This window comes from Catharus ustulatus, chromosome 1, assembly GCF_009819885.2.
Source record: "Catharus ustulatus isolate bCatUst1 chromosome 1, bCatUst1.pri.v2, whole genome shotgun sequence".
Taxonomy (NCBI): Eukaryota; Metazoa; Chordata; class Aves; order Passeriformes; family Turdidae; genus Catharus; species Catharus ustulatus.
In genome coordinates this window covers 143554544-143579322 of record NC_046221.1, presented here as the reverse complement: position 1 = coordinate 143579322, position 24779 = coordinate 143554544, and the positions used below count along the sequence as shown (strand labels likewise).

Below are 24779 nucleotides of genomic sequence, written 5' to 3'. Positions count from 1 at the left end.
GTACAGGGGCTGCAGAAGGACCTGCTCAGACAGCATTGTCTGGAACTTTCCTTTATAAGGAGAAGAAAAGTATAAGCGGCTGTTGGTACAACCAAGAGGTTTCTGATGGGCCAGTTGAAAGCTTTAGAGGTGTTTGTCTCTGCAGCAGACTCTAGCAATATCTGTGCCATCAGCAGGAACAACACTGTGAGAAAGATCATGCTCATTTTAAAGTAGAAATGAAAAGCAATCAGCTGAATAAACCCAGAAAAACTCTTCAGCTTGCTCATTACCAGCCAAGGCATTTCTTGGTTCTTAACCAGCTATTTATGGGGAAGAAATCTATTCTTGAAAACAAGTGGTGTTGAAAAGATCATCTCTTTATCTGAAACTTTTTCTAAATCTCGTGGTGGTGCAGATTTCTAAAAGCACCACTTGGACTGAGAGAGTTACGACAAACTTTTCTTTCGATCCTAATCACCAGATTCTCCAAAAAGATTGTCCCAATTTCACTTATTGTTCTCTGTTCCTTTTCTCCCATGTCTTTGAAAATGATAAGCTAAGTTTCACCCTTAGATAACCTTGTGTGCCTACAAAATTTTATTTAGATGTCTACATTCCTAAAAATAATACATGAATGAAGTGTTCCAAGCAGCAAACCGCAGCTTCCTGAGGTATCAGTGGCTGTAATGCAATTTCTAGTTCAAGGATTTTGTTTTATAAGTGATATACCATTGCAGTCTTCATCCAATATTGCTTTGCTGTGCACTGTTCGTGTCTTTTTTAACCATTTCTGGATGCAAAGCATATGTCATTTAGTTGACTAACGTCAACAGAAGATTGCTAAGGTATGTTTTCTGTGATATGTGTGCCCACTCCTCTACTTAACAAGGTTTTTTAACCATATAGTGCTTCTAGCCTGCAAACAAAAAACTGCCCACAAGTTTTAGTCATGTATTTTATCACTTATATAATTAAAGTGCATTTACTTTTGCAGAAGATTTTGGTATATTACTGTGATTCTTGGTATAAATTGTTTTCCTGGTGTCTAAAGCCATGTTTGCTCAAGGAAACTCGTGTGAAAAGGAATCTGACTGGGATTAAGTAGCCAAATATTTTTTGAAAAGTGATCGTAAATGCTAAATTATGATTTCAAGTTCATTTGTCTGTGACAAAGCCAAGCACGATAGGTGTTATATTCCAAAATTCAGCAACATAGAGTGGGGGGAGGTGAAGGGAAGAGGGAAATGATAATTTGGCAATACCAAAGTATTTAATTTTCTTGACAAAATTCTTATATTTTATCACAATCCTATGGACAGCAACCATACACTTTTTAATTACTGGCAGTAAAACTAAGGATTTAACAGCTGGGAGTGTTACAGTTGGAGGAAGCTATAATTAAGACTCTGTTTTCTTAAGGAAAACAGAGAGTTCAGGCAGCTTTTCAAAGGAGATGGTGAAATTCTATGTAGACCATGTATTGATAAACACATGTTCTCCAGTCTTACTCCAGTGAGTTCAGCAGCAAAGTGTATCCTAAGTACCTTAATTTGTGTCTCCCAGTGTGCTGTTTCAGCTCTAAGGTGATTTATCTAGTGACAGCTTTAATTTCCTCTGATTGTAATTCAGAATTCCTTAATTCTAGATCTTTTATTGCCGACTGAGAAAGGCGTAGAACAAAGTAAAATTTAATGGATATGATTAAGAAATAAGCTGGTTCTAAAATATGCACTGTGTATGTGTTTGCACTCTTTTGTAGCCTGTCTGCTTCCAGAGAGTCAGGGAGACACTGCTGCTACTGAACACAATAGCTGGGGGACTGTTAGTCGACAAATAAATGTGGGTGTACTTAAGTATTGTCAGTCAGCAGGTCATTACATGCAACTCAGTCTAGACCATCTTGGAACCACTGCAGAAACCACTGGCACATAAATCCCTTTTAGTCTGATGGGCTTCCCTGGGGCAATATTTTTTAGTCGGGAAAGATGCTGTGGAGGCTGGAGCTTGGAGTGGTGATTGCGGCAGCTCCTGTGCGCTGGAGCTCTCACTTTACCACCGCGTTCCAGGGCTGTCAGGATTTTGGCTGCTTTCTCCACTGGCTTCCCAGGCACTGTGGGGAGAGCAGACTGCTGTGTTCTGGTGGTGAGATATGTGGGCTTCCCCTTAGCCTAAAATATGCTGGAAGGGTATGAGTGCCTGGGAATTCCTGTGATGCCAGCTCCTGAGTGCCTGTGTTCCTGCTCTTGTCAGATGGGCAGCACCAGAACCTGGCTTATCTTCGAATTATTTATTCCCGTGTTATCCTACACTGGAATGGAGACTGATTTTGAAACAGAAAGATCTGTAAAGTGGAATAATGTTTTCTCAACATTCCTGCAAATGAGAATGACTGGTTTTGTATCACAGGATTTTGAAGTATTAGGTAGATTCAGCTAAAAAGTTATGCAGTTAGGAAACAGAATACCTTAGAAAACTTGGTTTAGAAAGTCATCACACTAGTGGTGTAGGATAGTGTGATATATAAAATTCTCTCCTACTTTATATTGTTTTTCTAATCAATTCTCTGCTTAATAATTGTTGAATTGGCAGATTAATTGTTGTTTGCAGAGTCAAGCATTTGTGGTGATTTTATTTGAATTTTAATGGGGTAGAGATCAAGTCTCTAGCATTAAAGTTTATTTTGTGAGTGAGAGTAACTAGAACATTTTGTGTGAGTTTGTGTAAACAGATAATTTTGCATGTGAGATAGTTTGGTTTTAAGGCAACTTCTTCAGAATCTAGTTAGAACTGTCCATAGATAAACTGATGCAGTGCTGTGATGAGGATGTGTGGTCCACAACTTAATATCCTGGTGGAGAGTGGTGGCAAGAGATGTCCCCCAGGGGCCACACTGGGCCCAGCACTGCTCAGTATCTTCAGTATTGACACAGTGGGATCACGTGCACTTTCACAAGTTTGTGGAAGACACCAAGCTGAGCAGTGGGAATGAGGGAAGGATGCCATCCATATGGACCTGGACAAGCTTGAGACAAGGACCCATGGAGCCTCATGAGGTTCAGCAAGGCCAAGTGCTGGTGCTGGGGGCAACCCCCAGTATCAATCCAGGCTGGGGATGAACAGATCAGAGCAGCCCTGCCCAGAAGGACTTGGGGTGCTGCTGAATGAGAGGCTGGTCATGACCCAGCAGCATGCAAAATGTGTCCTGGGCTGCATCAAAAGCAGGGTGTTCAGCAAGGAAGGGGTTTCTGCCCCTCTACTCTGCTCTGCTGAGATCTCACCTAGAGTGCTACATGCCCCAACATAAAAATGGTGTTTGTGATAGGACAAGGGATAATGGTTTTAAACTAAAAGAGGGTAGATTCAGAGTAGATACAAGGAGAAGTTTTTTACAATGGGGTGAAATACTGGAACAGGTTGCCCAGAGAGGTTCTGGATGCCCCATTCCTGGAAACATTCAGGTTGAACAAGGCTCTGAGGAACTTGCTCTAGTCGAAGATGTCCTTGCTTATTGCAGGGGGTTGGAATTACGTGACCTTTGAATGTCCCTTCAAACACAAATGGTTCTGTGAAATTGTTTATGCATCCTTCTTTTTCATATATGAATAAATTTTAAAAGCTAAAGTAAAATGAATATGTTTTACAGTGCTTGTGGCAAAACAGAGCTAAGCATAGCACTGTGTTTTTGTACAGGTATATGCCACAATTCTGTTTTTCTCTCCAGCTTTGGGGATGAAAGAGGCAGCTGTTCAATGAGGACCATAGTGGAGAGTGATGGAAAACTGTTCTTTTGGCGCCTGGGATTCTTTTTCAGTTTCTACTTTTCACTTTTAACCAACCCTGAAAAAGCACACAAAATGTTGAAACACAAAGTGTTAAGAATGACTTTCCAGGTCACAGGTTATGTTTTAAAGCAGACTCATGTTGTTATGGTTCCTGATAATATTTTTGGAATTAGAAACCTGTCAGTGTTTCCATTTGGAGATAGGGAGCTATAACTGGCTATAAAAATACGTTCCCAGCCAAGGCATACCATATGAGGTTGTTGCTGAAAAGCAATTAAAGTCTGGCAGCTTTTGAAATAAGAGGCACATCAACAAGATTGGGAAATCTGCTGTTTTCTGTTGGTGCTGCATCTCTAGAAGTCAGGAAATGTATGATGATAGGTGTATGGTGGCTGTTCATGGTCTGCTTTTATGGGTCACTGTGCAAAAGCATGCTTGGGTGGATGATTTTTGGTTTGTGTTTGTGTTAAGTTTTCTTATGCTCTGGATGTCATTTTACAAATAAAGTTCTTGATAGATATTTTAACACCTTCTATCCATTTCCTAAATCTTTTGTGCAATTGGTCCTTTTCCTTTGGTTCACCACAACTTTAAGTAGCTCCAGCACATTCTTCCAATTTACAACGTCTCCCTGACTCGCCAGCTGGACTCCACACATAGCCTTGGTGCTCCAGGAAGGAAGACTTGGCATCAAGTGAGTCTGGGGTTAATGAAAGCCTGGAGTGGGAAGTAATAAAAATCAGATGGTTACAGTAATTTTAAGGGGCTGTACACTGAGTTTAATAGCTCCATGGGGAATGGTGATGTGTGTATATGAGGATTGGAGAAGGAGAGAATGGACATAGTAAGGTGCCATTATTTATATATATTAATGTGTGTGTGTGTATATATCTCCCTCTTCCCTCTCCCCTTTCATTCCCTCTTTTCAGGAGATTTGATATGTTTTGGCCAGAATCCTAGTTTGACCTGACTGCACTGCATCATCAAACAATCCCTACAGAAAGCTTGCAGAGAGGGGAAGCTGTTTTCAAGATCCAGTTTTCTCCTCTGGCTGCAATGAAATATTTGACTCTGATAATCACACATGATTATTTCTCCTGCATTTGCCATGGTAATTCTAAATAGTCTATTTTATCTTTTATCATTATCAGATACTTATGTTTCATTTTTTGTTCAGGCTAATGTAAGGTAAGTTTTTTTAAAAGGGAAACAGCCCCAAAGTTAACTTAGAGTTTGGTTTGCCCCAAATTCTGGGTCAGAATCACATGGGCCAATACTCCTGCTCAGGTGGAAAGAGGTAGCAGCTGGAGGCAGGTGAAGGGTTGGCTGTGACCACAAACTTCTCATGAGTGGCTGCCTGTAATGCCCAGTGTGGAGGCAGTGGCAGCTGCTGTTTGTACAGGGCTGGATGCTTCCATCCTTGTCCCTTTGTGGAGCAGGTGCCAGATGCTTGATCTGAGTGAGCTGGACCATCCAGTCTTGTCCCATGACCCTGGCTACAAGGAGATAGTGATGTTACTTATTAGGCATAAGAAGATGTGAAGATTAGGAGTTGCCTCATGTTTAGGGTTATGCTGTATCTGTCCTAATGATTGTAATCTGTGGAAAATGACTGTCCAGATAATCGTGAGTAGTGCTATGTTGAGGCATGATGATTACAAAAACAGATAAAATAACCTTGTAAATATAAAAAAAATCTTTTATAAGAGATCTTCTATAGGACTGTATTGCATTCATTCTCTGTCATTCTGGCTCCACAGTGTTAAAAGGTGGTTGTTTGTCTCATTGGCTTTGCAAAGTCAATATTGTGACAAAAAATTCCTGTATGAAATAAAAATGCAGCCTATATTCTGCTTTTACTTACATCTTTTAATTATGAAGGCCATGTTTTTAAAGTAGTTTGAAAGAAAGCGTAGGGCGTACAAAACCTTTGAGGGAAATACAAACCCTTTTTATGACATTGTTTAATTAGTTGTTTTGTAGGGCTGGTTTTGGCAGGGAGTATAAATGCATGTGTATGTGTGTGCACGTACAGAGATGCACACACATGCTCATAACTCGAGCAAACTATTCTGGCAACTCCTTGAGACTCAGCTGTGGAACACCACGTTGTTGGTTTAGCAGTCATGTTTTGGAGAGGAGCTGTACTTTGAAGAATATTCGAACCGCATCATTTATTCCATTTTTTAAAAATATACTTGAGGTTAGGATAGCTTGTTTTCTGTATGCTTCACAGTGTCAGAAAAATAATAAAAGCAAGCAACCAAACCCCCAGTACCATAGAAATTATGTATCTTGAGGTTTCATTTTAAGTAAAGTGTTCAAAGAGACATTGAATATAAATGTGTTTAATGATATTTTCGCAGAGGCAAAAATTGTGTTATGACTTCCTAAAAATATGCCTCTGGTGGTAGAGATGAAAACGTCCTTATGATTCTCAGCTGCAGCTTTATGTGTTGCAAATACCTCCTAAAAATCTTAGAAACTAAAAACTCAACTAAGTCTGAGCAACAAGATAAGAAATTAATTTAAATATATTGCTTTCTTCCTATGAAATAACTGTAAAAAAAACAGGTTTATTAAGGGTCCTTTGAGTGCACTCTCCTTCACAGGACACGAGCTTTCATTTCATATGCAATGAAATAAATTTTTTCTCAGTCATTTAGACTTTTTCACCCAGACATACCCACACAAAGGCTTTTTTTAATACACATAGTTTTGTGAATGAAAAACATAAATTTCTATTTTTATTTTTTTAGGTTTTAATATGGGATTTTGGACAAATAAATAGGACAGTATGTTTAGTACTATAAATTTTTAGGTTTCTTTTGTTAAATAACAGTGTGGCTAGGATTTTCTTTACTCAGGTGTTGTTATTTGGGCTTTCCACAGGCTTTCTTGAGAAGAGTTCTTACCTTTCTTTACAGAAACTGCATATCATCTTCTTTCACTGTGAAGAGAATTTTTCTTTCCAAAATATCTTGTAATGGGAGTTGAAATCATGGACACATTGAGTTAAAGACAATAGTTGCACCAAGGCTGTACTACACCATCCTTTCTTTCTGGAAAACTACCAATAAACATTTATCATTCTGTAAACTGTACCAGGAGACTTACAACTGGAGCACTCCTGACTGCTACTGTCTTGAAATGATTGGAATCTGTTCAGATACAGCAATCTTGAAAAAAAAAAACAAAACCTGTTTGAATATCTATTTAGCTACCTCATTGGAAAAATTTTCTGCATTTTTCAATAGCTGGGTTTTTTTCAGTGGCTTATGTAATTTTTGTCTGGTGGTCTCTAGAATGAAATGTTTTGAGAACTGATAGGAGAACTTTGGAGGATTAATGTCTCTTTTATTAAATGCTCCAGAAATGAAATTGTTCCATTTTTAATAGATTGAACTCCTCTCTCTCTCTTTTTAAAATGAAATATAAGCCCATGTAACTTCTTACTTGAAACCACTGACTCTCTTTCCATTCAGAGATAGTGAAGTTCTATTATCTCACTTTCAAGAAAGAGGAAAGAGTAAGAAAGGCTAAAGTTATTCACTCAAGTCATAATAACAGCTATGACCAAATTATTGCTTGAACATAGGTATGTCTTATCCTAAACTGAGAGCTCACTGAGCTAGTTGATTCCTCCTCTCAGAGGTACAGACTTTGTAATACAAGGGAATAAAACATAAATTGATTTATTTAGCATATCTTAACCTGTTTTGTTACGACCAAGAAAGACTGTTACTAAAATACATTGACAAGTGTTATTACCTTTTACTCAGATGTATGCAGACTAAAGATTCAAGCTGTCACAAAGCACTCAAATTCAAAGGTTACTAAACTGTGTGTCACAGACTAGTGACCAAGCAGCCCCTTCTGGTCCTTGGAAAAGTGAGAATTAACTAAATGAAGAGATAGTCCCAGATAATCCCAACTAGCAAACCATGCCACACGCTGCAAATCTGAGCTGATTTGATGGAAGAAAATGCCTTTCTGTGTGTAATCTGGTAGCTAGCTTGATCCTGAGTATGTTGGAGACATATATGAATTAGACATGCATTTTGATCTAGCATATTGTTTCCCCCTCCATGGTCAGTCTCTGATCTTTCAGAGGAAGGAAAATAATTTTGCTTCTTTCTTGGGGAGCGTGTATCTGCTGATTGCATGTTAGAGTTGGTAACCTTTCAAGGTTATTGGCTGGGCCCTGAACTATGAGACTATGTGTAATTTATAAACTAATGTGCCTCTTTCAAGGGATAATTTTCTGTGGGGAATTGCTAGCAGGTTATTGGCCAGTAATGGATATTGTCTTGTTCTTTCCTACATTTCATGTCATTTGAGCTGAGCTGCATTGGTACCTATAGGTTTTTTCGTCTGGTAAGCAATTTTTGTCTCTTAAGATGACTCACTTTGTGTGGGAAAGGGTACTTCCAGCTGTGAAGATACCCTTTTTGGTACTTTATTTGCAGTTACAACACATTTCTAAAATGCTTTGTTTCTATTTCATTTATTGATACTTGTCTCTCTCCATGGGAACTCCTGTGTAAAGGAACATACCTGGCTATCCAGAAAATTTTGCATATCCTCATTTACTTTGTTATCTATTCCTTCTCCATCAAAGTGTGTTTCCCACCATGTAGCTCAAGCTGCCTCCTTCTTCAGGCAAGAATTGGAATCTGGTACTTCACATACAGGTTGTGTGAGTCCTGTGGAAGTGACCTCTCTGGCAGGATTTTGGACTTCCCTTAGCAATATCCTCCTTGAAGCAGGGTGAGGTGTGATGCCAGACCAGCTTAACTGGGGTTTATCTGTTTGGGGCTTGAAATGGCTGTGCCTTCGTTGAACTGTTCAGGAGTGATACCACGTTGGACTTATTCAAACTGAGTAACTCTTGGAGTAACCTCAGCACACATGTAGCTTTGAATTTCCTTCCTGGGCAAGGATAAGACAGTATACCCTCCCTCCCTAGTCTTCAGGAAAATTTTGACAAAAAATCCACTTAGGTTGTAATGGATTCAGCCCAAGAATACAACATGGAATCTTAAGTGCTGTTGGTTTTCTAGAGCAAACACAATCATTATCTACTCTCTGCCAGCTGCTTTACTGGGGAAATGCAGTGCTGAGTGCTGCATCTACACAGTACCCAACTCAGTTTCTCTTCAGACAAATCATATTTACTACTGGCTTAGTCCTCCACAGTACTCTGAGGAGCAATTTCCTTCTGTGTGGTCAAAACATCATTCTCAACCTATGATGCCTAGCATGAAACCATCAGGCTTGCACATCTGGCAAATCTACTTCTACAGGCCCTCACTGAAGCTTAGGTCAGAGCCAGCTTTGCTCCATGTAAAGAGCTGGGCAACATTCCTTCTGCAAAACTTTTGATACTGTGAATATAACCTAACATACATTTAAAGTTCCCTACTTAGCTACTCATACCTAAGGACATTAAATCTTCTAGACTTTTCGCAGCTATCTAAACCTTGAATTTTTTCATTCCTAGAGGCTATAACTTTCTGTACCTTTCCATTAAATAGTGTTCTTAAAAATGAAAAAAAGCAAACCCTCCATTTACATGCTGTTCACTATTTCAGATAATTTGGTATTCATGAAACACTAAGTGATGTGGTCACTGCTGTATATTCTGGGGAACTGAGGCATGTTCTTCATTGTTACAGATTTACAATTGCGATCCAGCATTTATTTGTTTCCTCTGTCATTTCCTCTATGTGCCAGTTCTGTTAAACAATAAAATGGGGCTTTATCAATAGTTAAGGTATGATCATTAGTTTTCTGGTATCTAATATAACAATGCAAATAACTACTTAGTCTTTGCTTCTGTTTATTTCTGCTGGAATTTCTGTATGAGTACAGATTTGATATCTATGACTTTAAAAATACATTTCATTTCATCTTCTGGGAAATGAAAAGAAAGACTTTGCTTAAACTCCTTCTCTAACTACATAATTTTCCTATTCCTCAGTCTTTTCTACCTGTTTTTGGAATTTTTCAGTAAAAGTATGAAAAGATAAAGTGAAATATATAATTGTACTTTGTGTCTTAATCAGAGTGTTCTGGATCTTCACATCTATAGCTTCAGTGCTGCCAATAATGTTTTGTCTTCTGTGGTTTGGGTGGATCTGGATTTGGAGCTGTGTTTTTGTTGGAATGCCTCTGCATTGCATCCCTGCAGTTTTCAGTGCTTGGAAAAGTTATAACTTACAATGGAAGACAAAGTAAACCCACCATCAAAGGGGAAAAATTAAATCTCTGTTTATTCACCTGCATGCTAAGATGAATCTTATTCACAGCAGCTAGCTGAAATATTCTAGATATTAAAAGACTTGGAAAAAAGTGAATTTTTTAAAATGTCTGGAACTTTGTTCCAATAGGATTTGTGTCCCAGATGTTGATTTACACCAGCAATGTGCTGGATAAAATTTGTGTTGAATATGCTATCAGGTAGTGGAACAGAATACGTGCATGGGGAAAGTGCATATCTGTGCAATTTTGTAATTAAGGAATAGGCTGTGGCAACCTCTGCCTTTCTGAATGGCTATAGCATGGGAATCTGAAATGGAAAAGTCTTGAGAGTGGTGTCCAAGTGACTTGTAACCGTCTGAGAGGTGAAAAAACTCTGCCTTGGGAACTCCACTGGCCAGGCCTCCCCACTGGCACGGTATTATGAGGAAAGAGTAAAGGAGTTGTTGTTTTAAGTTTTGTTTCTTTGCAGCTTTCACACTAGCACTGTATATATAGAGTTGGTCTGAGGTATAGTAAGTCTAGCTTCTAGACTTCTTCTAGCTTCCAGAAGAGGCATGACTACTTTTCTGTATTTGAAATACAACTACTAACCTCGGTTGGAGCATCTGCTCATGCTTCCCAGTGAAATTTATTTTCAATGGAAGGCAAATAAAACACCCATTTGAAATAAGCTGAGGAACATGGTGGTTGTCATGTAGTGTCTTGCCTGCATATCTCTTCCCACATACAAAGCCTAGAAGGAGCTCCTGTGCCTCAGATATGGGTAAGACATAGTAGTTGTAAGTGAAAAAGAGATAAAGCCTCAGCTGAGGAACGTGATTTTTCAAAAACCTGTTTAGGAGGACACAGCAATTGTTTTTGAAAACCCACAATTTTGGCTGTAGATGGTTTAAAGTCAGCTGCAAGCAGGCTCCCTTTCTGAGCCAGATTCTTCAGTAGACACACTCCTGGTGAGGCACATACTGTCTGCAGCAGAACTGAGGCTGCTGAGTTACTGCGTGGTGGCCCGATGGAAGGGAGCTGTACTGTCCTTCATTGAAACCAGCCTGCTGGGCCACTGTCTGTGGAAAGAGATTTCCTCAGCCCTGAGCATGGGGAGATTTCCTCAACCCTCAGCATTTCCTTTGTCTGTCAGTGTCCCAGGAAAGCTGAGACCCTTGTACCCAACCAGTCTGTATCCCATTACAGGGACCCTTCAGTGAACAGTCCTGGGTCAGAGGGTGGTTTGGCTGACTTAGGCAGGGAGACAACCCAACAGCATAGAGGACACCCCTCAGTGGTGTTCCCACTTTGTGTGTTACCTGCTGCCAGTGGCTGCTTGTGCCCATGAAAGATTCACACTAACAGTTTACAGAATAGCACTCTTCATTAATATAGAATTGTGACAGGTTGAAGTTTGAGGATTGCCAGTGATCTGACTGTAAAAATGTATTCAAAGCAATATTGCTAATGCCCAGTAAAAGTTCAGTGTGCATAGAGTATGGCTCTTACCCAACAAGTGTCCCGGGGGGGAAAACAGGTTCATCCTGTTGACTGGTCCCAGCAGTTACAACAGAGTCTTCCCTAATGCTTCCCCGTTCTCAACTTACTATTTCTTTATGTTTAGGTGGAGCCTGAGTGGCTCTATATACCTTTGTTACTGAGTGGTGTAAAATTATCTTGCTTTGCTCTTAAAAATAGAGTACAAAAAAATATAGAGCACTTGTTTAGTGAGAGGTTGTCATATCTTGGAGTCTGGTAACTTTGGATGGAGATTAATATTAAAATTACAATGAACCGAGTTCATCCGAGGAGAGCAATTTCACCAGGCTTGCTGACTCAGGAGCTGGACACCTCCTGTCTCCCCTGGCTGACAGGTCTGTGTAGTTCATCAGCTGCAAGTACCTTGGTTCCCCTCCCTGCAAGAATTTCTACAGAGCCTGGCTGTGGTGTGTCCCCTCTGCTCCACCCTCCCTTCCATCCCTCTCGGTTGCAGATCGTGTGTCTGGGGAGTCATTGTGGAGCATTCCAACCAGGGAGCAGCAGCTGTATTGTGCCCTGTAATTTCCATAGCGTTACAACTTATGTTAGGGTGTGAATGTAACTTCTCAGTTTCCACATATTTCCTGCTCTCTTTTAAGACAAAAGAGCCCCATTATTTCATGAAGGGCATTTCAGAGGGAGCTGAACATTGGGGTAGATCTAAGGGGTGGAGCAGACTGGCTGTTTGGCCTCTGTCCCATCACTTGATTTGTGCAGTCTTCATCAGATATAAATAATCTGTGCTGTGGCCAAAGTCAGTGGCTGTGGTGCTCTTCCTCCCTGTCTGAATTTCTGGGGTTTGAGGAAAAGCAGCAGCTTCTTTTTAAGAGAGATTTCTACATTTTACTCTATAGACATGTAAAAAGGAGGAAGTGTAATTAATGTAAAATCTAAATAACAGCATTTGAGAGACAAATTGTCCTTCAAAAGTACTGTGTATTAAAAGCCCTCATGAGTTTTATAATTAGAATTTCTTTAGATTACTATACATGAAGCTACTGACGTTTCATCACATTATCTGGGGCTTATAAAGTATCCTAAAACCCCATGGGAGTTTATGCAAAGCTTGTATCATGAATATTTTTACAGAAACTGAAGATGCTAGGTAAGAAAAAGACTTTTGAGATTTGGAATAGACAAAACTGCCCAGAGCTGTGCAAATGGTATGCAATTGGCAGGTATAGTCCATGTTTCAGTGCTATAGAATTTCTAGAAAAGCATCAGTCTATTAACTTACAAGGATATGAAACAGAGGTCATCTTGGAAGGACTCTTCTCAGTGTGATGAAAACTGAAGCAGCCACTTTACAAATCAGCAACTTCAGTTGATTAAAAGAAGTGGCTGGTTCATTTGTTGTAGTGCAATTTTTTACTGTATCTGAAATGGATTGGCCTATAAATTAAAACTCAGAAATGGAATTGTCAGCATACACATGAATGTGCATCATGTAAGACTTTTGAGTACTTGGTGGGAAATGGGTGGGGAACTAGACTTTAAAAGGAATTACCTGTGAGAGGTATTTGTGAACCAATTGGTTGGTAAGGCTTGGTTGTTGTTGTCTTTTTCTGGGCAGGTTCTTTAGCTGTCCTGTTTGCTTGAACACAATGGAACAGGGTTTTTTTTAGCTTATTTTATCTTTTGTTTTGGTCTCTGAGTATGCTCTATGATTTTGATACTTGGACCTTTTATCACCAGTGTTTCAAGTATGTGTGTTTAATTACTCTCAGTTACAACAGGAAGGCCTAGAATAAAACTGGTGAATCTGTGAACAGAAAATATCAATAAAAGCTAACATTTCTTAGGACATTGCAACAGGGAGTATGACACTTTCCTCTCTCTATTTCTGTAGTTGTTTTTCAGGAAGGCAGGTGGTGGGGTGGTATCTGTGACCTGCAACAGATGTTCTGTATTTTTTTTTCCATCCTGTAGACAGAATGAACTTCCCATGGATTAAATGGTGACAGCTCTGGATTTCCATACTGGAAAGACAAGTACCACCAGTGGGGAAACACTGGGGAAATGCAAGAGGTCTGAGCAACCAGACTGCTCCATTTTCAGGGGCAGAGGAAATGTCTAGGAACTAAACAGAGAGAAATTGTGGAGGAGAATTCACATCCTAAGTAGAAGGAGGATGTAGCATTCAGTAGAGTTAAGGCAGGTGTGGGTTAGTAGTCTGAACAATGAACAGAAGAGGACAAGAAGAGTTAAATGTTTCCAGATGACAATAGGTATCCAGAAAGTGAACTATGAGAGATAAGTTTAAAAGCTCCAGATGGTCAAGTGAAGAAAGATGCCTCAGATACTTCTGTTAGTAGCAGTTCTCCCAGCTGGAAAGAAAATCAGTAATCCCCTCAAAACATCTAGGTGTAACCAAGCATCCTGAAACCAACACACATGTAATTTTATTGGTAGACTTCTGAACTTGGTAGTCAGTATGCCATGGTGCTAATACCTGATCATTAATATTGCAAAATATCAATGTGTAGGTGATTTCTTGAGACTCGCCAGGGTGCTGAAAGAGAATAATATCAAACTGATCCTCATAGTGATTCTCCATGTCATGGAAGTGTGGAGGACCATACAGAAAATTCAGGAAGTATTCATCTGGATAGATGTGTAGCAACAGTAAAATGTTTTTATTTGGAATTGGAATAAAATTACTGTGTCTTTTGACTATAGATGTAATGAAGACAAGTCTCTTAGAAGCTTAGACTACAATAACAAGAAAGACATTATATCAATAACCAGGTGATGAAATGAGCTAATAAGTGAGAGTAGTTCAAGCATATAATTGTGATATTGAAAATATAATTAAGACTTCCGAAGGAAGTGAAGGAATAATAATTAACCCTCCAAAATTGCTCACTTACAAGCAAAATTTGATGAGATTTATACCAAACTTGTTGAAGTGAAATGCCACCCTACAATTAATCTGTCTTCAGAGGAAGAGTGGGGAATGTGTGTTTTCTCAGTTGTGGAAAATTTTAGAAAAAATTATCCTGAATGGTGAAGGCTGGTGCCCTGAGAAGGAACACTGGGTGAACTCCTGTATAAAAAAAAGAAAACAGCAAACATATGGCTGCATCCTACCCAGAGCAACATGGTACATGGGAAATGGTATCTTTGCAACCAAAAAAATTTATATGACACCTGAATATTTCAGCAGAGTAAAATCTAGGAAAAGTAGAGAAGTTACATCACTTCTTTATTTAGCATCAGTACAGCTGCTTTGCCAATGCTGAGGGTTTTTTTTGAGTATCCATAAGCCTGTTGATAAAATTGTAAAGGATTGATCAAAGGACTGGATACTTTGCCTTGTGGTGAGACATTCTGGAATCCTTCTCTGTTTATCTTACCCATGGGAAAGCTAGGACTTGACCTGATCAGAGGGTCTGCATTGGGGAAAAAAGAAGCTGAAAAACTGTTTAAAAAACCAGCAGGCAAAGATTTAAAAAGGTCCAGTGGTTGGTCCTTGAAGTTCAAAATTCCACTGCGCATTTGCAAGTGTGAGTGATTAGCCCCTACGATATCTTAACAAAGGTTGTGGTGGTTTCCTTCCCACTCACAATTTAAAAATTAAGATTGAATGGTTTCTTAAATGATATGTTTCAGTAAAGCAAAAGTTCTGTGGCTTCTTTGTACAGGGCATTGGCCTAATTGTTCATAAAAATCCCCCTTTGACCTTGAATTTTAAAGTTCTCTTAAAGATAATTGCTAGAAACAAGCTAATCTTTTTTTTTTTTTTTTTTTTTTTACTTGAAGTTTTCTAGTTTTCTGCCTAAAACTTTTGCTTTTACAAAGTTCTAATGAAAAATAGGTATTTTTCTTGGCGAGCTTCTGTTCATAGCCAGAACAGATGTTTTTCAACTGAAGTGAACTTGCAGTGTTGCAGTTGTAGTGCCTGGGTATACTGTGTAGTAGTGGTTTATCTGTAAAGCTGTATTTTTTGTTCAATTCCTTGGTACCCCTGAAAACATGCACAAGTGTATTTTATTGAGATATGCGTGGGATATCTTCAAAGCATTAATTTAATTCAGGATTATGAAATGTACTATTTTGCAATAAGTGCAGCATGTAGTGGTCTTTTAGTTCCTCACCTCCTCTGAGTCCCATCTGTACATCTCATGTTTACAGTGGTAAGTGTCTTGGAGACATTTCTGCTAGATCTGTACTAAAATCCCGTTACCAGCATTCCTGTGGCTGCAATCCCAGTTAGGGTGAGTGTCATTAAGCTGGCCATTGTATCAGCAAGCTCAGTTTCTGACTTCAGAGAGCTCAAAAGACCAAAGACTGCCAAAGAGAGACACAGCAACCAGATAGCAAGGGATATTAGGGACATAGTGAGTATGATAGTCTGGATCTCTAAAGAAATGTTGTTTGGGGAATGACTTTATTGCCTGTTTCTCTGCCAGGATCTTCTCTTTCTCCAACTGGTTTTGGATTAATTTGTCTATTTCAGCCTGGTTTTTACAGAAGTGTAAAAATACCAGGTTCTTGTGGTGAGCTGAAGCACCAGGTCCAAAAGAGCTTTGTGACACCCAACAAATGGGTATACAAGAAAGACACAAATCAGGAGCAGTTGGAATATGGGCTGCAGGACAATAAGATCACAGAAAATCAAATGCTCTAAGTTTTCTGGCCTACAGAACAACTTGTATTCTTGTGGGGAACAGGCTAGACTCATTTTGATTCTCTTGGGATTTCAAATAGTCATAACAACTCGCTTAAAACTGCTTCAGCAATGTGGCTTAAATACATTTGATCTAGACAAGAGTTAAAGTAATTAGCTGACATTTGATTTTACTTGATATGGATCCAAACCATGAAACTTTGAACACCCTTAGGGTTCAGAAGTGTTTCATTCAGTGTTTGGGTCCTAATCTGTGCTCTCAAGTAACCTTTTGAAACTTGGCAGATTTAATACTAGATTTAAAATAAAGGCACTATATGGGGAATCAAGTCTGTAAATGCTTTTTCTTTAACTACAGAGGTGCTCTGGACTATAGTTGTAGAAGCAGAAGGAATAGAAAATGCATTACCTGTGTTAAGGCGTGTGCTTGTGTTTATATGCAGTGTTCACACCTGTGTACATTCTTATGTGGTTGTACAAAACATCACTCCTGCTGCAAGGACCTTACAGTCTTAGCAGAGAACCAGGGCAATCATGTGCTCTGAGAGCCAGAGGATGGTGCTAACTTACAGCATGTGTGCATTTTCAGTTTTGTGATGTGATGACAGCAGCACTCTGACACTGATTAACATTTGTGGCCCTTGTGGAAGAGGCAAGTCTCCATGAGGGATTTGGCTGGAGCAGACCTGCCTGCCTGGCACACAGAGATGAGGAGAGTGTGCAGGCAGAGTTGAAATAAGTATGAGTAGCATTGTATTTTACATGTGATGCTGTTAGCAATCTGAAATGTGATAGACCATGTTTTATAAGCTTATTATTTTTTCTTGCAAACAAATATAGAGGGGAAAAAGTAAGTTATGAAGAAATTAAAAAGGAAATGTACAGATGTTTCTGTTGAATGTGGAGGCGTTGGCTTCCTCTCCAAAGATTAATTATATGCAAACTGGAAAAGCTGTATGTGATAACAATAAATCCAATTTGCTGTCTTAAGAAACTGAGATGGGATGGGAAGAATTTGAGGCAGGGAGGATTTTGTAGGATTTAATTATGGCCTATGCATATAGGCACATTTAAGTGGGTATCTTCAAGATGGCATCCTTATGTGACCCCAAAACCAATCTTATGGTATTTGATTTGTTAATGTATATGTTCATTGTCCAAGTTGTTGGTAGATCATATCTCAGTTTTCCCTGGCTCTGGGAGAAATTGAAATAACGGAAAGAGCTTCCCATGAAGATCTGAAAAGAAAACAAGGAACAACAACGTGGAAGAAGATCGATTCAGTGGTATGCACTTTACAGAAACTTACTATATGCAAATTACCTGAAATTATTCAGTTTAATGCCAAAGCAGCACAGTGGGAACTTTTCAGATTTTTTCCAAAATTTGCTCTTTGTAATGCAACATAGAAATCATATTATCTTCCCCTTACCATTATAATTCTTCAGTGATTTTTAATTTCTTAATGTGCTAAAGAAAGAAAGAGCTAGGAGACCAACAGGGAAATTCATCAATATGTGACCATTAATTAAGTGATGATTTTGAACACTGTCCAAATTCAATGTGTGAGTTAAACAATTGTTCATTTAAGTAACAATAAATACAATATATCTGAGGATTTCAGAGCAATTTACAAGTTTTTAATCTCACAGCATTCTTATAAGAAGGTAAAAACTACAACTATGGAAATAAAAAAACAATTTTTTAAAGCTGCTCAGGAGATGAAGAAGGAGGAGTGTCCAGATGTCATGGTTTGGGAAACCTATACAATTTACAGAATTAATATATTACTGAACTCTTTAATATATCTCAAGTTGGCCTTAAGCTGTGAAAGATGTGCCTGAACAAATAATAACATAGGATAATGGAAGATCATTTTATCCTGTTAGCTCCTTTTCCATGGAACTGAAACCCAGAGAGAAAAGGTTATCAATAAAGAACTCTTACCAGAAATAGACAGAAAAGGTTCTTGGGAAGAGGAACATGTGGCAGTAATAAAGGAAAGTTGGACGGTGGAGTCAAACTCAGACACATTTTGGGGCCAAGAAGTCAGAGTTTTCACGGAAATCCATAGGAGAAGATGGCAAAGAGACCTACATGGAGGCTTGAGATGTAACTGCTCCAGAGCCTTGCTCCACGAGATCACAGAATTGTTTAAGTTGGAAAAGACCTTTAGGATCTTTGAATACAGCCGTTAACCCAGCACTGCCAAGTCCACCACTAAACCATGTTCCTAATCACCACATCTACACATTTTTTTAATAACTCCAGGGATGGTGATTCAACCACTTCCCTGAGCAGCCCTTTCCAAAGCTTTGCAACCCTTTCCATGGAAAAAGATTTCCTAATATCCAATCTAAACCTCCCTGGCACAACTTGAGTCTGTGTTCTCTCATCATATGGCTTGTTACTTGGGAGAAAAGACTGAACTACACCTTGCTACAACTTTCTTTCAGGTATTTGTAGAGAATGATGTTCTCCCTGACCCTCCTTTTCTCCACCATAAATGACCCCAGCTCCCTCAGCAGCTTCTCACAGGACTCGTGCTCCAGACTCTTCACCAGCAGCACAGCCCTTCTCTGGACACGCCCCAGCACCTCGGTGTCTTTCTTGTAATAAGGAACCAACAGAACCAACACAGGTTGTGGGGTGTGACCTCACCAGTGCCCAGCACAGAGGGACAATCCCTGCCCTGCTCCTGCTGGCCACCTATTGCTGATACAGGCCAGGATGCCATTGGCCTTCTTGGCTACCTGGGCACACCCTGGCTCATGTTCAGTCACTGAGCAACTTTCCAACCACTCTTTCCCCAGCCTTTAGCATTGCATGGGGTTGCACCTGTGACCCAGGTGCAGGACCCAGAATCTGACCTGACTGAAACTTATACTCTCAGCCTTGGTCCATAGATCCAGCCTGTCCAGATCCCTCTGCAGAGCCTTCCTACTCTCCAACAGATCAACACTCCTGCCCAACTTACGTCATCTGTGAACTGACAGAGGGTACCCTTGATACCTATGTCCAGATCATTGATAAAGACATTAAACAGGACTGGCCCCAGTACTCAGCCCTCAGAGCACCACTGGTGACCAGTTGCCAGCTCTGTTTGCCACCGTTCTCTAAGCCCACTCATCCAGCCTGGTGTTTTACTGAATGAAGGGTACACCCATCCAAGCCATGAGCAGCCAATTTCTCCAGGACAATGCTGTGGGAAATGGTGTCTAAGGCATTACTAAAGTCCATGTAGAAATATCTTCAGCCTTTCCTTCATCTATTATATGGATTGTCTTGTCATAGAGGAAGATGAAGTCATTCAGACAGGACTTGCCTTTCATATCACACTGACTGGGCCTAATAACATGCTTGTCCAGTGTATGCTGCATGGTGGCATGTAAGGTGATTTGCTCCATGACCTTCTCCAGCACTGAGGTCAGACTGATGGGCCTCTAGCTCCCTTATCCTCTTTCGGACTCATCTTCTGGATGGGTGTCACATTGGCCAGCCTCCAGTCAGCTGGAACCTCCTTATGACCAGTGAATGACCCTCCAGCTCCCCCAGTATCCTTGTATGGATTTCATCCACATAAAATTGCATGGGTCTAATGGCTGCTGATCATTTCCCCATGGCTCATGAAGGCTTCCTTCTGCTCTGTCTTTCAACTCAGGGGTCTGGGTACCAGAAAAAGACTGGACTGAAGAAAAGAAGACATTATGTACCTCAGCCTTTTCCTTATCCTTTGTCACTGTGTTTTCCCCCACATTCAATAAGGAATGGAGATTCTCCTTAGCTCTAGCGCTGTTGCTAATGTATTTATAGAAATATTATTACTGTTACTTATGGAAATAGCAGATAAAGTTCTTATCAGGCTTTGACCCTTGTAATTATTTCCCTGCATAACTTTATGATATCCTCATAGTCCTTCTGAATTGTCTGCCCCTTCTTCCAAAGGTTATAAACTCTACTTTATTTCCTGAGTTCCTGCCAAAACTCTCTGTTCAGCTAATCTTTCCTCCTGGATCATCTTTCGGCATGTTGCACCAGCCTGCTCCCATGTCTTTAGGATTTCCCTCTTGAAGACTTTCTAGCCTTCTTGGATTCTATTGCCCCAAGGTAGTGGTTTTGGTGACCTCCTTCCTTACTTCCCCAAGAACCAAAAAAGTAAGATGGCAATAGTGACCTCCAACCATCACATCCCCACAAGTCTTTCTCCATTCCCAAACAACAGGTCCAGCAGTTACCTTCCCTAGTTTTCTCCCTCACCACCCCTGTCATGAAGTAATGTGCTCCCACCTTCCAGGAATCTCCTAGACTATTTTGTCTTTGCTGTGCTGTGTTTTGAACAGACATCTGGTAAGTTGAAGCTCCCCACAAAAACAAGGGTGGATAATTGCTAGACTTCTCCCAACTGCTTAGAGAATGTTTTATAATATTTTATCTACCTCTTTCTCCTGGTGGGGTGGTGGTCTGTCACAGACTCCTACCATGATACCTGCCTTGTTGTCCTTCCCCCAATTCTTACTCACAAAAATTCAACCCTATTCTCACCATCACTAAACTCTAGAGAACCAAAACACCCCTAGCTCCACTGAGACAGCAGACTAACAGACCTTGCTAGTACCCTGTCCCTCAGGCATTGACATGCTGCTCTCACACTTCAGTGAACCTTATTCAGTTCTTTTCTCCCTTCAAATCTCTTTAAACCTGTTTCAGTGAGCCCTGTGGAAAGATCTTTTTTGTTCATTTGAGATAATTTTCCCTGTCTGTTGCCAGCAGACCTGCTGTTTTGCTCCCTTTAGCTATATCCATATGTATAGCATTTATCTGTACCCATATATATAGGTCCATGTATATGTATATATATATCTGTACATGCATATAGTAGCCTGTAGCAATATTGATGCTGTTCCGCAATTGGCCTGGCCTAAGTCAAAAATCATATACATGATTTCAACTGTTTTGAACTCCAAAAAACACTCTGAGTAGTGAAGAAGTTCAGGCATTTTGCATCCTTGCTTTTGATTTGTTCCTTTAAACTCTTTTGTTATAATACAGGTCTCTCTGAGGAACCTTGAATAAGCTGGAGGTAAAGATTTACTGAGAGTGACATCCAAAGAGACTAAAAGAGAAGTCAGAAGTCTACAGGGTTGCCCACCATGTGTTAAGCAACAATTGCTTTGGCATACATGGTCACATATTATTTGATGTGGTTACAGTAAGGCAATCCCTGCCGACAGTGAGAGGAGGGATGCATCCATGCCTAGTTCATCATTTGTTTGTTTGTCTTCTTGTATGTCTTTGAAGAAGTGAGTTGGGAATGAGAATAGTTACAAGCTGAAGTGTAGGAAAAGTTATATCTCAAGTCTTTTAGGCAACAGGAGATGGGAGCTGTTCTAGGAGTGTAAGGCTGTTGGTCTGTCAGCATGTCTCATTACAGAGGGGTTAACAGAGTGCTGAAGAATCTTTCATATACCGTGAAGGGTAAGGATTCTTTTCCCATCAAGAGGATCTCACCTAGTGAGACTGGTACCAGAGGACTCCAACACTTAGAAAGTGTCCCACTGACTGAGCTGTTTCACACCAGATTGCTTTGCTTGTTGTCCTGCCTGCCACCCACTAGGATTATTTGTGCAAGTTCGGAGTTGAATGCTGTCATGCTGAACTTAGTGAGTCCTGTGTGGGGGATGGGAGCAGAGAGAGAATTGGAATGTGGTGTGCAGATGTGTGAAGGTGAGAGTAAAGCTTATCAGCTACTGGTTCCAGAGGGTGGTGGGCTTTTCCTTGTTTTTGTTGCTGACTCTGCTGGTGAAGTCGTCAGTTGAACAACCTCAATTATCCAGCCATACAAGGTAAAAGTACTAGATCACTACATAAGGGTATGAATAATTTTAAATATTTAAAAATATAACAATTAAATGTAGGCTCTTTTGGTGAGTTGCTCCCTGGGTGGCCTCTGTTAAAAACCTCTTGAGACCCCAAAGACATTTTCCTTTGTTGTGTAATATTTTTCTTTTGTGCTCAGTAAACCAGGTTTGAACTGGCAAATTTCTGTATGTCCTGTAGCCAATTTAATATTTAAAACAGACCTACAAAGTTATGCTGGTTTCAGGAATGTCTTGAGTCATCCTCTCTCTGCTAACCTACTGTGCTGACCCAGCACCTGAGAAGGACTGGACAACCCATGGGGACAAAGGAGAGTTCTGCAACTTTACAGAAAGGAAGAATAACAAAAGCTCATAAGAACAAAGAGTGATGTGGCTGAAGTTTGTGTTGCAGTTATCAGCCAAGTAATTTAAAAGAAAAAAAGAAAATAATCCAGCAAAATCAGAGCATAGACTTGAATGCACAGCAGCTGGTGACCTAAAATGGTAACCTGCACTAAATGTGCTCCTTTGGTAATGGCATATGGTTTTCAGCCCATTTGGGGCAAAAATTTGTGGAAGAAGGCTCTTAAAACTGCTTCTCTTTTTTTTGGAAAAATTTGTCTTGATACTCAGATCAAGAAGAGTCTGCAAGAAGACAGCTGTTCTAGGACCCTGAGAGTGAGAGGACAGCGCCCATTGCTAGTGCTGTACCTGTTCTGCAGAGATTTCTGTACTTGACATTGCTTGCTTCACAAATCAAAAATTGTGTTAGTGGTGCTGTTCAATTTCCATGGGCATATAATTCCATGTGCATATATCAGGATGCCGAAGTTCTTATATGTTGTTGCTGTTGTGTGCTTATGTCCTCAGCTTCAAACTAGAATCCAACACTGCATTTTTATTTAACTTTATATTGTGAGCTTTATAAAACTTGGTCTCTGCTTGCCCGTGCCTGTATTTTAAATGTGGATAAAATCATTAAACTGCCCTACATACAATTAAAAATGTAGAGATTGTGTTTCTTTTTATTCAGTGCCAGCACAGATGTCTGAAAGTGAGTGCACTTTCAGAACCCTCCTTTCGAAACTTTTTGTAGTCATGCAAACGATGAGTAATGCTTTAGAGGATAGAGCACCTCTAGCCAAAATACCTCTCAAGTGATCTTAAAGTGTAATTTATCTTCTTATTTTGCAGCTAACTATGGACCAAATCCAATTTGCAAAGGTTGCTTATCTTGTTCAAAGGATAATGGGTGCATCAGATGCCAACACAAGCTGTTTTTCTTCCTGCGGAGAGAGGGGATGCGGCAGTACGGGGAGTGCTTGCACTCCTGCCCGTCGGGGTACTACGGGCTGCGAACACCAGACATGAACAGTTGCTCAAGTGAGTTATTGTTTGAACCCTACACTCATTTTTGTCAGAAGGCCATCATTCATGCTCAGTTTTTAAGATGATATGTTGTGAAACAGAGTTGTATTTTCACAGATGTCTCAAGATAATTTTTAAACTTCTTTGCTAAAGAAGGTCCCAGTTCATTCTGAGATATACAATATTTGGCAGATTAACTAATTGATTAATTGACCTATTTTTTATTGTTGTTATTATTTTTAGTTTAATTAGAAGGGTAATTTAGGGAAAAATATATGCTTCATGCAGATACTCACAGTTTTAAGAAACAAATTCCCATACTATAAAAATAAAAAGGCTCCAGAATGAATTTAACATGTAGGTACCAGTCAGTAGAAACACTAATATATGGGTGGGCTTCTTGTCATATTTTTTGTTCCCACACAAATTTCAGGTGACCAGACACCTCACACCAGACACGCATTAATATGTAAGTGTTGCTAATTTAATAAAACAGATGTACTATTAAAAACAAACAAACAACCTTTCACTTTTAGTGAAACATTTTATTTGGAAATTTACAACCTGCTAATGTGCAACAAGATTCCCTGTTTGCATGTTTGTGCCTAGAAGCACAACTGTTAAAATCCACGAGTGCTCTGGTATCTCACATTATTTCACCTCAGTCTGGCAGTTGTGCTGATTTGGATCGATTTTTCCATATGCTCATACGTGGAGTATTACCCATATGGATTTTTAATCATTGCTGTTACTTCTAATTCCTATTTATGGGGAGAGTGTTTTTGTCATAGTGTAACCAGAATCAGGTCACCTGACATAAGAACCTGAGGTGAGAAATAGCTTTTCTTTGTTTCCTGCAATAATCAAGTGTCTGTTAAATGTGTGGCACCTTTCCCCTAATGCTGTGCCATGTCATTGGGAGCACCGAGCTGGGAGAAAGCTGTGCTGCTTTTCATATCACACATAATCTCCAGACTCACATGAGGTCGCTCAGTGGCAGTCTGGGCTGGATGAGGAGCACTTATAGCCATGCTTGGACCTGTCCCAAGCTATCCCACCTCTTTCTCCCCATTCCCTGCGTGGGCTCCATGGATATAATATTCCCAACTGCTGTGTAATGTTGCAGAGTGCCGCCTAATCTCTACCAGGTGGTTAAGTTTTGATAAAAAATTAAATGAGACATTATATGGTTTATGCATCCATTCTGTAAAGTAATTTAGAATCTTGGCCTGAAGTTTTATAACATATTTGTGAATTCAACAACTTCCCTACTTGAAATCTTTCAAAACTGGGCTGTAAATACTTCTCCATGTAAAAATGTTTTTGAATATATTTGTAGGTTTAGGAAATAGATTACAGTAATTTCACGATCAC

General features: G+C 39.8%; 1 protein-coding gene across 1 annotated transcript in view; it reads left to right on the top strand.

The window, feature by feature from the left end:
• LOC116998851 (R-spondin-2-like) overlaps positions 1-24779 on the top strand; it is a 103320-nt gene that overhangs the window by 32781 nt on the left and 45760 nt on the right. The window contains exon 2 of the mRNA XM_033064987.2: positions 23232-23420. Coding sequence (XP_032920878.1) covers positions 23232-23420 — 189 coding nt within the window. The remainder of the gene's footprint in view (positions 1-23231; positions 23421-24779) is intronic.